The following is a 13,535-nucleotide window of genomic DNA, read 5'->3' as shown; positions in this document are numbered from 1 at the left end:
GTCGGCGCGAGCAAAAATTACCTTAAAAACCACTATGCAACAAATAATACTACTTCAGGCGCACGACCTCGCAATAAAAATTACACTTTCCACAATTAAAAGGACTCATCAGTCAACTATTGACAAGTTAAATGGCGCGACGGGGCGGTCGGTTACACAAGAAATGGAGCACACTTTGACAATTTACACTAAATATTAAAGAAATGAAATGCAGACAATTAAATTAGCACATCTGAACATGAAATAACCCTTTTTTTACACTAATACCAAAAATTATCAGACGCGGAAATTAGGTTTGGGTTTTTCTGAGTAACTTTGCGAATAAGTGAGGCTTCGGCGTTAACTGTACGGTGTTGATACTAACGACGCACGTTTACATGTACATGAGACCCTCTGAAGTATACTGTACCAGACTCTGCTACATGGCGTGGTCATTCATCTCTCCTGGACGCGGGGCTTGCACACGGTTCCTTTGTGGCGAAATTGTCCTCCGAGGTCGATCGCGACGAAGAATAATTGCGACGATCTGGTGTACTTGCACCTCCTCAGAACTTCGGGCGTTCCTCTTGTCACTAGCGTCGGATGTACGTGGTCACGCGCCGGTTCGGAATCTCTCTGGTGACTGGCTTCGATTCGGCGTCGTTCTGGAAGCGTCGTTCTGGAGTCGTCCTTCAATCTCTCCCTCTGGCTTCGATCGGCGTCGTTCTGGAGTCGTCCTTCAATCTCTCTCTCGGGCTTCGATCGGCGTCGTTCTGAAAACGTCCTTCGGGCTTTGGGCAGTGTTTGGCCTTGGCGTCGTCTGGCTGGCTTCATCGGAAGATGGCGATGCATCGTTGCGGGGTCAGGGAAGTCGACAGACTCCCTTCTCTATCTTCTCTAGCCCTCCATCATTATGTAGTCCACGCTTGGCAAAAACAAATCACCGCGTAATCTTCACCAAAATAAGGCGCACACTGGTAACGCTCTATCTGCGATTCACTCACGGTACGTAAGGAAACAAAGTTCACGGACACAAAACAATACTCACGCGAGAGTGTAGCGCGGAGATGCTCTCTCTGTGAAATCCGGGTAAAAACTGTGTCTGGGATGGTAGCACCGCGTAGTTAAGAGAGATTCAAAATCGTCCGTTGAAACCCACGCTCAGGTAGCTTGGCTTCGCTTTTGGAGGAGATGCGAATGACCTGTGTCCATTGTCTTGAAAGAAGCGGTCGGCGACGCGTCCTGGATCCTTGCAGGGTTGGGCTCCAGCTGGTATTCCTGGTCATCCGTGAACATGGGTTCGAACGCCTGCTGCGACTCAAGCCCGGTAGCGGCGAAAATAATCTTTCCTTATCTCCGCGTTGGTGCAAATATGTCATGTTCTAAGCGGCGGCTGTCACTTAAGAAAAACCCCATCTCTCAACTCCCGACGTCTGGGTCGGATACAAGTTTATTCACAAAATAAGATCAAACCTCACACTTTCATGTTTGTGCATAAAATGAATCAATAAACAAAAAATAATTTATATCGAACTGCGTTTCACATGTCACTAGATACCGTGACACACTCCGCTCAAAGGAAGGAAGTAGCGCACCAACAATGGAAACAATTTCGTATCTTTATGGTTCGACGAATCTGTGTAAACTGTAATGTAATTTACCTGATCCAACTCTTTCTGAAGCTCTGCAATTGCAAGGGGCTTATCACATTTGTCACGATCGCTTCACATTTTGTGCTTGCACAAGAATATTGTGGTTCGAAGCACTTGTTAACAAGTTTCGAACTACAGTCTGTAGAACGAAACGATTGATTATGTATGTATGTATGCACTGTATGAAATGCAAAACACGCTTCTGCTGCTGCCAATTTTTGTTCTTTAGGCTCAAAATTCTTATTTCGAAAAAATGTAGAAAGAGTAGCACTAGATGCAGCAGCAGCGTCGGCAGATTTGTGTTTTGCCGTTTGCAGATGTCGTGTTATTTCAGACCTTCCACTGCTTGCAATTGAAAACTCACCTGAACATTTTTCACAGTGAACACCACTATCGCTTTTGCCTCTCTTAAGAAATGGATAAAGAGATTTCAGTTCTGAATTAAATGCACATTTCGTCCTAGGAGGCATCTTCACCCGACAGTGTTGAAATACGAGACGTAAACTTCAGGAACCAGACTTCCACTACGCACCCCGCAACAACTGGACAGATCGGCGCCACCTGACCCTTTTGTTCGCAACTGTCTACAACCTGCTCTCTGCCGTGGTAAATACGCATTGTTCTAACGCTAACCGGATGTTCATTCTCTCCAGCCCGATCACAACAGAAAAGTAAGTACTGCATAAACTGTTGACATGGAAAAAACAAAAGAAAATATAAATAGAAAATAAATATTTGGACTTCGGAGACCGGAGTAGAAATCAGGACATTTCGCAGGACATATGTGAAAGAAAGGACATATCTTAATTTTATACATGGCTTCGCATTCTGCAGGACAGCCCGTCAAAAAAAAAGGACTGTACTGCGAAAATCAGTACGGATGGTCACCCTAAGCAGTGGTCCTCTCCCTTTTCTGAAATGACTGTGTTGGATTGGGTAAAACTGGATTCGATGATCGAATGGGACAGGCTACAAAATAGCGTACAATTTTTCAACAAATGGTCAGGAAAGCAACTTAATGATTCTGATCTCTTTGATGAAATTTCAAATGTAAGAGCGTATGCTACTTATGAAAAACTGAAAGCATGGAACACTGCTCAAATGAGAGTAGATTTAAGATTGGTTGAGATATTCAAATATTTTCAGGAAAAGTATTTGATATTGTAGAGTTCAGTTTGCGCCTTCTAGCCACAAATGCACCCACTGAGAAAGTTTTCTCGTTAATGAATAACATGTGGACTGCTGAGAAATCTCAATTGAAAACTGAAACTCTGAAACACCTAATAATAACTAAATATAATTCCAGTTGTACCTGTAGTGAATTCCATGATATGGTTATGGAAAATACAGTTATTACATGCTATTCACTCGAAGCAAAAGTACAGAACCATTAACGATGATACTTAAATATTGGTACATTTGATTATGAAATATTTTTTAATTTGAAGTTATTGGAATTGTTTTAAAGACTTAAAGTGTAAGTGACATGTTCTCAACAAAATTTTGCTCATAACTGTAGTTTGTTTAATATGTCAACTTTTAAATACATTTAGTTTTCATTTTTGTTTTATGCCACTCATATACTTTGGGGATTCATCAAATAAAAGAATAATTATTTTTAAAACTTTTGTCCTTTATGTCTTTCCTTTTTGAAGAAAGTTGGTCATGGTATGTGTGTGTACTGTTTTTTGCTGGTAAGGATCTGGTCACCCTACACTAGATTAAAATAGTATAAACTTTCACATAACATAAAAACAGATTGCAGAATACATGACGCCCTGTAAAAACAGGACATCTTCATTTGGCATCCCTATGCATAAGTTGTTTGGAAAATCAAGACAACTTTGTTAAACGAAATGTGCTTTAAAAAGTTAGTCGACTAGTTAATGAAATGAACACGCACAAATTCCTTTAGTACTTACGATTATGTTTACAAATGGTTCCATTTTCATTTTCAGAGAAAAGTTGATACTGGATGTCACTGACAAAATAAACATTGAAGGTTTGATTGTCGCATTGAACGAAGGTGAACAAAATGGCCAGTGATAGGAAACAGGTGAAAAGCATGACTGCCTGAGGATGATGCACACGTTGAACCCTTGCCATGTCCTTGTTCAACTCGAATGAACTATGGAGAGAACGAATTTTCAGCACCTTGTCTCCAAATTGCAGTGGCTGCACCTTTGACATATGTTACAATAACTATTGGCACTCAAAATCGAATGGGAACGCATATACTTGTAAGACGCTCGATATTTTCACCTCTGTCAAGCAAGACAGTTCTGTCACCGTGCGTGATTTGTCCCTTCTTATCACTGATATGTGATAACTACTTTATCTTCATTGCTACGTCGACAGGTGGCAGACAATGCAACTCTTCAGGAAGTTGCGCAATATGCGAGTGAAATATTGCTATCATCAGAGGCGTCTCGTGAACGCATGTGGTGCATGCTGCGCATGTGTCAATTGTGGGGGAAAAGAACAGCTTGCTCTGCGACGACATTCATGAGCATTTCTACATTCTAATTTCTTCATATAGGAGAAGCATTTATTTTTCACAAGAGCGCTGAACTAAGCTTATATTACATTTCTTGGATCTGAAGTGACGCATGCGTCAATTGTGGGAAAAGAATTATTACTTTCTTTCACTTCAGATCCAAGAAATGTAATATAAGCTTAGTTCAGCGCTCTCGTGTAAAATAAATACAGGGTGTTCCAAAATGATCTTTACAACTTTGATCACGCATATTTCAGAAATGGGGATTGATAGAAAGGTGCGGTTTATGGCAGAATGTTCACACACATCTAAAGTTTTGGAGCCATTTAACAGAGTTCGATGTGTGCGCCATCTGTAGCACGCAGGAAATCTAAGTGATATTCCAGTTCCACCACCGTTCGGGGTAAAATGGGTTTTGTAGTCGTTTTTTTTTTTTTCTTATTGTTTCTCATTTGCACGAAGAGAGTTTCGCTCATGTGTACTACTATGAATTGCGGAAAAACTGTTGTAAATTTTGCAATAGTTATGTAATTTTTCTGTATTTCAATACATCTCTGAAATATTATAAATTTTGTCTTAAGGTGGTTATATTCTCCCCACTTACCCTACCTACTGGAAATCCAGTTCCGTGTGATGCAGGCTTTAGGTGGCAAAGTTGTAACTATACAAATATAATTAATCCTAAGTTATGTAGCGAATAATAGTTACATAACATATAGAGAAACAAATTGCTTATGAAGCGCTTTCTGTTATCATTTGCATAATTACTCAAGGAAGATGGCAGAGTGTAGGGGTGTGCAGGATCTCGGAAACTCGGGACCGGGATCGGAAAAAAAATTCCCGTCCCGATCCCGACTACGGGAAATGAATTCCCGACTTTTCGGGATCCCGAGCAGTCGGGAAATACCGAATGGTAATTTTAAAAAGTCGTTAATTCTCGACGTTTTCTGCATTGTAAATGTCTGGAACTTATCGAAAATTGTTAGTTTTTTGTACCAGAAATGCAAAGACAATCACTTAAGTGAAAATGACGTGTAGAATTCGATATTTCCAGAGCTTCGGGAAATTTTGAACATTTCCCGTCCCGTCGGGAAATTGCGAATTCTTCCCGTCTCGAATGTCTGGATTTAAAAAATTTCCCGTCCCGACCCAAAAAATCTGTCCCGCACACCCCTAGCGGAGTGGTTAGCACATCGGGCTACGACGCCAGGAGTCCTGGGTTCGAAAATCTCGACCTGGGCATGGATGTTTGTGAGCGTCCATTCATCAATTTCATCATATCCTCACTCATCATCATGCAAATTAGCCAAAAGTGGCACAAAAAGCGAAGTAAAATTAAGCAAATCAATCAATCATTACTTACGGAAACGGAAATCTTCTTCTCATGGAGCAGTGTACTCAACTTGTGCAATTTCGAGAGAACGTTTTCTAATTCCATTTCTAGGTTGGTTATTATTCGTTGCTTTTCCGTCTCATGAATTAATCGCGGTGGTGAGGTTGAATGATGAACTGAAGAAATGGTGATGGGACAAGCATGATACACCCATGCCTGACCAGAGTTCTGGTTTCATAGCGTAATGCGCTTATACGTCGGTAGTGGAATCCTTAGTAAAAACTGTGAATGTGGGCTGAAGGGAAGTATCATCGCCGGGTGTATAAAAAGCCACATTCGGCTCACGTATAAAAGTAAAATTAGCCATTAGCTGTGCGAAATCTGTTATATCTAGTGCCATCAGATATTTAGTTCTGCACTCACAAACAACATTATTTTGAAGTCCACAACCAGATGACAAAACAGACAGGGACCTCCCCTAAATAAAAGGTGCTAGGTTCGATGGTATAAACTATATACATGAGATGCCCAACAGAGGATTTATTGGAGTTATATTCTGATTCCCATATTACAGATACATCACCGCATTTGAAACCCTAGCATGGAAGTGCTAGGGTGAAAGAAAGAGGAAGAGAAGTCTGTAGTTCCGTTGTTTCAGTTATCTTGGCGCAAGTATACACCGCTCAAGGCTTATGTCGGCGTCTATGATGCATTAAGAAAACTGAAATAACAGACGACATCCATTTCTAGTAAAATTCTACTCTCGAAACCAACATGGTTATTAATATTGTGTAATGATTTTATTGTCACACACTCTCTCACACACACGTGCGTTTGTGGTATCACAGTAAACCACCTATATTATTTAAAATAGGGAGTGGTGTTTACGGAGGGCGCTCAAGTAACAACCTTTCTTCCACATAGTATACCTTGGACTGCTGTGTTGCAGATCAATGAGGCTTCGGTCCCGGCCAGGGAAATCCTATGACGGTTTCTGTTTTGTCTTGTCAATGTTCCTTCGTGATTGTCCTTTCATCTTATCATCATTCGTCCTCAACGCCGCGATTAAAGCCACAGATCTAGATATAATCGTAGAATAAAAGGGGAGGATAACAATGGAGCAAAAACAACAAATAAATCCACAATTTCCAAGTTCTTTCCTGCAATGTAGTTAAATTCACATTTCTTCTTATTATTATTATTATTTTATCTACGAGTAAAGCATTTTTTCTATAATCAATTTCATCTAGCTACTAATCATCATATTCGTTGCGATTAATTGAATGTAAATAAAGTGACGCAAAAATAACAAAAATACAATAAAACACCAAAACACTAAATTAACACTTGTGCCATCAAGTGCCTACGTATATTTTCATCATTTTGGGTGCTCATTTGTCTGCCGTTTTAAAAGTTTTAGCGTCTATAAGTCTGCACACCTGCTTATTACTCTAAGAAACAACAACACTACGTGCGTGTAGTACTGAAGTATGAGATATTCAGAAGCAGGGTCGCCGTTAGGAAACGCGAGGCTCTGTGCGAACTATATCCGCGAGGCCCCTATATTATGAAAATTGAAAATTACGACATCACCCGTTTTTTCGTAAAATTCTATGCTAAAGCAAGCATGGTTATTGCTATTATGTAATTATTATCTATTGTTATACCCACGCGTATCGTCGTATCCCCTTTTACCACAAATGAAATCTAAAATTTGACACCCTGTAGGGAGGAAGGTATGTGTCATCAAGGTAAACAACATTTCTTAATGTTTTTTTGCTGATTTAGACCTCGTTACTGCGCTATAAGCCGTAGAATAAATATACTTTGTGTTTGCAGCCATGTACTGCAAATTTATTATTTAAAACCGACGGTCACTCACCTGATTCTAGAAGCAGAAGCAGAACTAATCTATCATCTGGTGCAGAAGATGAAATACACAGTTCCTCGCAATTTTGTTCCTACATTGCCACCTGGCTCACAGAAGAGTTAAATTTAAGATCACCACTGCCAGTGGCACTCACGGCTGTGACTAATCACCACCAACAACAACAACACTAACACTAAACCCCAGGATTTTGCCATGATTGCCGTTTATCCATCGCGGTGGAATTTGGAGCAAGCGGTATTTAGAGGTAGTAATATTTTTTCGAAGTCACCCTTCTGACTTTTTAAAAGCGCGTTCCCCTTTTTCCCTTTTTTATAGCCTTTTGGAATCCTGATTAAAATGTACGAAATTTGTCTCGTTCCCAAGACATTTCATTTCACACATTCGCGATTCTAAACACCCGCACGCACTACTGTCTCAAACAAGAATGACATTGACAACTGACAAGGAAGGTAGAGAATGATTTCATTGACTTGAAACTTGTTGAACTTAGGCATAGTTGTAGAATCTGGCAAAATCTGCAAACGCCTCTTCTCTGGGAGGGTTTTTGAGGAAATAAAAATAAAATATCTCCAGATCTTTATTTCTATTCATCTGCGGGGGAACATGCTGACCCAAGGGTAGCCTTGAGAGGTCTATTTATAAAGCCCCTTCTTGGAAATGGATAGAACTGTAAAGTTTGACGTCAGAGGGATGAAAGGTCGGCGCAAAAAAAAAAAAAAACGTGTCTGCTTTAAAGTGAAACAGGGCCGTAGCCAGGCAAGGGCCAGGGGGCTCGACCCTCTCTCAAATTTGGTAAATATATTTGCAGTGAAAATGTAGACATCAGACATTATTTTGCTCAAGACTTGATAAAGGTAAAATTCACATAATAAAAAGAACAAATATCACATTTTTTTCATGTGATTTACGACCCCGTAGTCAAAGTAGTGCGAAGTAATTAGAATATTATCTCGGTTTCAGCTACGAGTGGGAACAAGGGGTGTGTGCGAGATATTGAAAAAAAACTATTAATTTGAATGATATTTCTACATTTTCTGTGTCCTCTATTAATTTAATAACCTCCCCCCGCCACACACACACCCATACTGTTAAACGTTTGAAAATGGACTTTGCTTTACAAAGCTATCGCTGATAACCCGTGACACCCCCCCCCCCCCCAATGGAGATAAATTATGACTTCGGGCCTGAAGTGAAATATGCTTGGGTATTTTTTTATTATTATATTCGTCTGTTTCTTCTGAGAAATAGATATGCCCGCAAGTATATGTTGAAACTATTATAGTGGAACCACCAGCAAAAAAACCTACGCAGACCCGCGACTCCTGTGCACCATGGAGGGGAGGGGCCGGGTGGACCATGCTTCCTTATGGCCCGAGCTGAACGGATCGAGGGTAAGGTGCGCGAAGGATTTTAGCTAAAGGTTTTTTTTGTTTGTGGTCCCTCTATGAAATATAATTTAGAAAACCTGATATTTATTTTCCATTTTTCCTTCCGACAAGATATGGCGAAATCTTATTGAAGAGACAAATTTGATGTAGGAAATTGTAAATTTGCCCTTTACTTTTTCACGAGAGTGCTACGAGCGCTGTTAAAAATCTGAAGTGCTTGGAATATCACCCTATAAGGGACTAAATAAAGATGAACGCCAATCCTGTGTTGCGAATTGCTCACCTCGAAAAGCCCGAATGAAAACACCATGAAAATAATTATTGCAAACTGAGTGCTGTGCAGTCACAAGTAAGAGGCAAATGATTGATTGTGCCAGCAATAGGACTGTTCTCAAGCGTATGTTTATTCCAGCTTTTCTTATTTTGCGTCACTTTTCTGCCTCTTTAGGCACTTTGTAACAATGAGCACGAATGATGGTTAGATGAAATTAAAGAAGGAACACTCACAGAGAAACACCTTGCCCACCACTATATGAAAATTATGGATACTCACAATGAAATGAAATTAAGCACTGAAGTCCATGCCAGGATTTTAACCTGGAATTTTCGGTGGGGTTCACCGCTCAACCACCTTGACCACTAAGGTTTGGTCATGTCTTAAAATCACGATGACTGACTTTCTTACCAGAGAACTCAATAAGAATGCCCTAGATAAACTTTTCTTGTCAACTTTGTGGGGTGGAGAATTTTCATTGGAAAAAAAGGAAACTGAATGTTAAGCACACAAATAAACTTGCGCTACAAGTAATGTAAACAGGTGGACAAAGTCATGTATGATTTACAACCAATGTATTCACCAATTTATCGTGTAGATGATGGCCTTGTCTCCTCCTCTACTCAACTATTACAAATTATGACAAGTTGTTAAACTATATTCACAAAGTTTTGCGGGGAAATACTAATAGAGCAAACGTAATTTGAGGTTTGCTTCGATTCTGAAGAATAAATATTATGAAGATAGCAGATTGTTCTAAAAAAAAAAGTGAGAGAATTTTTTTGAAAACTCGATATTTAATCGTACTAGGAGGATATTAATGATGCAAAAGCACTGAACGTATCCATAATTTCGAAGTTCTTCACATTAATGCTGCTAGAAACAACTCCAGTCCTCTGAGTTCTTTGAGTGACCCGTGGTTGCGCATCGAGTTTTTCTTATCATTGTGGTGCCCATCTGCCTACTTGTTTTAGGAGTTTTTAGTGCCTACAAATCCGCACCCATACTCATTACTTGTTTCATTTAATGTTGCCCACGAGACGAGATTTTGGCCTGTCTCGTCTGGAAAATATTAGTTTGTCTTATGACACATGGTCAATCTCGTCTCGTCTCGAATTTTTAAAAGCCTGTCCCGTCTCGTCCCGTGGGCAACACTAGTTTGATTGATTTGCTTTATTTTACTTCGCCTTTTGTGCCACTTTTGGCTAATTTGCGAAGATGAGGATGAGTGATGGTATGATAAAATTGATGAATGGACAATTCACAAACATCCAGGCAAGGATTCGAACCCGGGACCCCTAGCGTCGCAGCGCGATGTGCTATCCACTCCGCCACGGGGACCGGCTCCATACTCATTAGATTACTTTCTAAAACGAGAGCGTTACGTGCTTTGCACTACTTGAAGTACCAAACACTTGAAGACAGTTTCATATTACCGGCAGAGAAACCTTGCTGCGGTTGTAAACACGATGGTTTGAAAATAGCCCACACGGTTCTTCAGGACTTTGATGCCGGCCCTTCTTTTCGTCTTTTCTCAAATTGGCCAGATCGTAAATTCCAAACGCGGGGCTGCACACCCTCAAATGTGTTGTCCCTTGGCTTGAAGAGTAGACAAATAACCATTTTATGGTGCCTGTCCTCTGTCGAGCAATAATATATGACAGGAAATCGAGGAAACTTGGATTCACAAATACGTCGCTGTTCCTTGTTGGCGAATTCTGACTGATGACTTGACAACAATGGACACTGTTATCCGTTACGAGAAATTCAACTTTGTTATGGCGAAGTTTTTCGTTTCACAGGATGATACGCACCCACTTATTGTATCATTTTAAGTGTTTAATATGTTAATTGTCTATGATGACGTAATTTGTTTTGTTCAATTGGGTAGTCTGTTATGGTTATGGACTGACCTTAAAACATTTGATTGTGGGTTGTGAGGTGAGAGATATTATGAATGTTGCTGGATAATGGAAGTGATTTTGGAAATGTGAATGTGCTAATTTGTGTATCAAGAACAATTATGATCTTAATACAATTTTGTTTGTAGTAAAGAGTTTAATTGCGAGTGCAAGTGTAATGGGTCTCACTGCAGAACATGGGCTGCTGTTTTCCTCTAAATAGACGAACAAAATTTATATCCCCTGAAAGTACGTACCTTCTACATCCATTTTCCGGTGTTCCTTTTACGATTACTATTACATTATTACGCGTAAAAATGTTTTTCCTGGTACTAAAAGCAATGCATTTGTCAATTCGTTCGCGTCCATATTCTTTACGAACAGTTGCTTTCATTTGTTTCGGGGTTTTCCTCTTCGCACAACAGTTTGGCCACCTTGTGTTCCGACGTCATATTCTTTAAAAACAGTTGATTTCATTTATTTTCACGAGGAATGCCTATAAGGTTAGGTTAGGTCTGTTAGGTTAGGTTTCATTAGCATAAATACAAAACGCATTAAATTAACAACCTTTTTCCCCATGTGCTCAATTGTTGTGCGATAAGCATTTGTCTTGTGTTCCGACGTCATATTCTTTAAAAACAGTTGCTTTCATTTATTTTCACGAGGAATGCCTATAAGGTTAGGTTAGGTCTGTTAGGTTAGGTTTCATTAGCATAAATACAAAACGCATTAAATTAACAACCGTTCTCCCATATGCTCAATTGTTGTGCGATAAGCATTTGTCTTGTGTTCCGACGTCATATTCTTTAAAAACAGTTGCTTTCATTTATCGCGTAAAAGTGCACAGATAGCCTTACTTTTTTTACTTTTTCTACTTTTATTACTTTTTCCTATGTTCTGTTAAATTACATTATTGATTTCCTTACCATTTTCTTTATTTCCATCCAGGAACGTGCGAAACAATGTCGCTTTCTCGATCGTTTCACCGCTTCGGAAAGCATCTAGCCTGGACATGTATTTTCCATTTTTTTTTCAAATAAAAAAAAATTTCCGCACTTTCCAACTTACTTTACTCGATTACTTACTTCAATACCTTACCAAAAAATTAGGAACCGCATTAACTGACATCTAAATATATTTTTGGTGTGCGAGAGTTAGTAAGGTTTACGTAAACATATCCTTATCAGATTTCCCACTACCTGAGAGCTTCAAAGTAGGCTGATAAGTCTGAGGCTCGCCGTTGAGGAATAAACGTAAGTTGATCCATTGAGAATAATCCGGGGAACGTGACAGGTATAATTTTTCTTTGGCGCCGCAACGCGGGGCTCGATAAATGTGTTTGAGTAGGGTATGCAGAAGCGTAATTTAAGAAGTGATCGTCGTAAGTTAAAAATGGATACTTTAAGTTGTTGTTCCGATAAAGGGAAAGCTGATGATGAAGAGGTCGAGTGCAACGATTGTAAAAGAAGCTTCCACTTACGTTGTGCTGGTTATCCTTTGCCAAAATCGCAGTATAAGGGAAATAATTGAAATGTCTTATTTGTAAAGAGAAGGGTAACAAAGGAAGTCCTTGTTTGGTACAGTTGTTTCAAACCCTGATGGAGAAAATGGAAATGGGAAGAAAATAAGGTAAATATGCGATATCGCCCGAACACCTCTCACTCGTTTATTTCGTTAATTTTAGCATTGATACTTACCTATTCTGCATTGCGGAAGATTCTTTAAGGTGAAGTTATGCCTTTTCCATAAAATAGTGTCAACTTTTCATATTACGAGTCATTATTTGTATTCCTTATTCCGCTTGGGTTACAGACAATATGGCGTGCACGCGTCGTGCTTGTGTTTTGTCGATTTGGAGTGGGTATGCAGTTTCAACCTTCTTCACCGAAAAATACCTACTTTCGTGTTCATTATGTCATCACAAACCATTGACGGATAGCCCCAAAACCCTTTCACGATAGCCCCAAAAAACATTCACGATAGCCCCACGGACCATTTCCGGCAAGGTTAGGTTAGACTGGGTGGGTTAGGTAACCATAGTTAAAAAATAAAATAAAAAAATTCTCGTAAGAAAAGGCACGTTTGGAAACACTGGCGAGACCGCGTGGCTTTCGACGCTCGCGCCATCTGCAGGTACATAATGGAATCAACGGCATAATATCAGAAAATGCAAGTTCCTTACATAAAAAGTGATTATTTCTCGTTCTGCAGCATTCTATCGTGAAGTTTTCAGTTTCCGCGAAAGAAAATACCTCCAAGAACGTCGACAATGCTACAGAAACTGATTTCAGTAAGTAGTTTCTCCTGTAAATTTGAAGAAATCCTTTCGGGCGATATCGCATATTTACCGAAAATAAGATAAAGGATAATAAATGAACAAGAAAGAATAAGAAGAGAAGATAAAGAGGAACAGGAAAGGATAAGAAATGAACAAGAAAGAAAAAGAAATGAAGATAAAGAGGAACAGGAAAGAATCAGAAGAGAAGATAAAGAGGAACAGGAAAGAAAAAGGAATGAAGAAAGAGGAGGATTGATGAAGCTGCCCAGCCAAGATAAGGAAGAATTATTATTTAGAATAGAAGAGGGGCGAAAGGAATGTAGAGAAATTAAGGAGACTCTG

General features: G+C 39.6%; 1 protein-coding gene across 1 annotated transcript in view; it reads right to left on the bottom strand.

The window, feature by feature from the left end:
• The window catches only part of LOC145995229 (5'-nucleotidase-related protein-like), a 70,396-nt gene extending 66,407 nt beyond the window's left edge, over window positions 1–3,989 (bottom strand). Inside the window, exon 1 of the mRNA XM_083131793.1 lies at window positions 3,554–3,989. Coding sequence (XP_082987919.1) covers window positions 3,554–3,821 — 268 coding nt within the window. The 5' untranslated portion in view covers window positions 3,822–3,989. The remainder of the gene's footprint in view (window positions 1–3,553) is intronic.
• Between the last annotated feature and the right edge of the window lie 9,546 nt (window positions 3,990–13,535).

Source organism: Lepisma saccharinum, chromosome 11 (genome assembly GCF_977018435.1).
Source record: "Lepisma saccharinum chromosome 11, izLepSacc3.1, whole genome shotgun sequence".
Taxonomy (NCBI): Eukaryota; Metazoa; Arthropoda; class Insecta; order Zygentoma; family Lepismatidae; genus Lepisma; species Lepisma saccharinum.
This window is presented reverse-complemented; position numbering and strand designations above follow the sequence as displayed.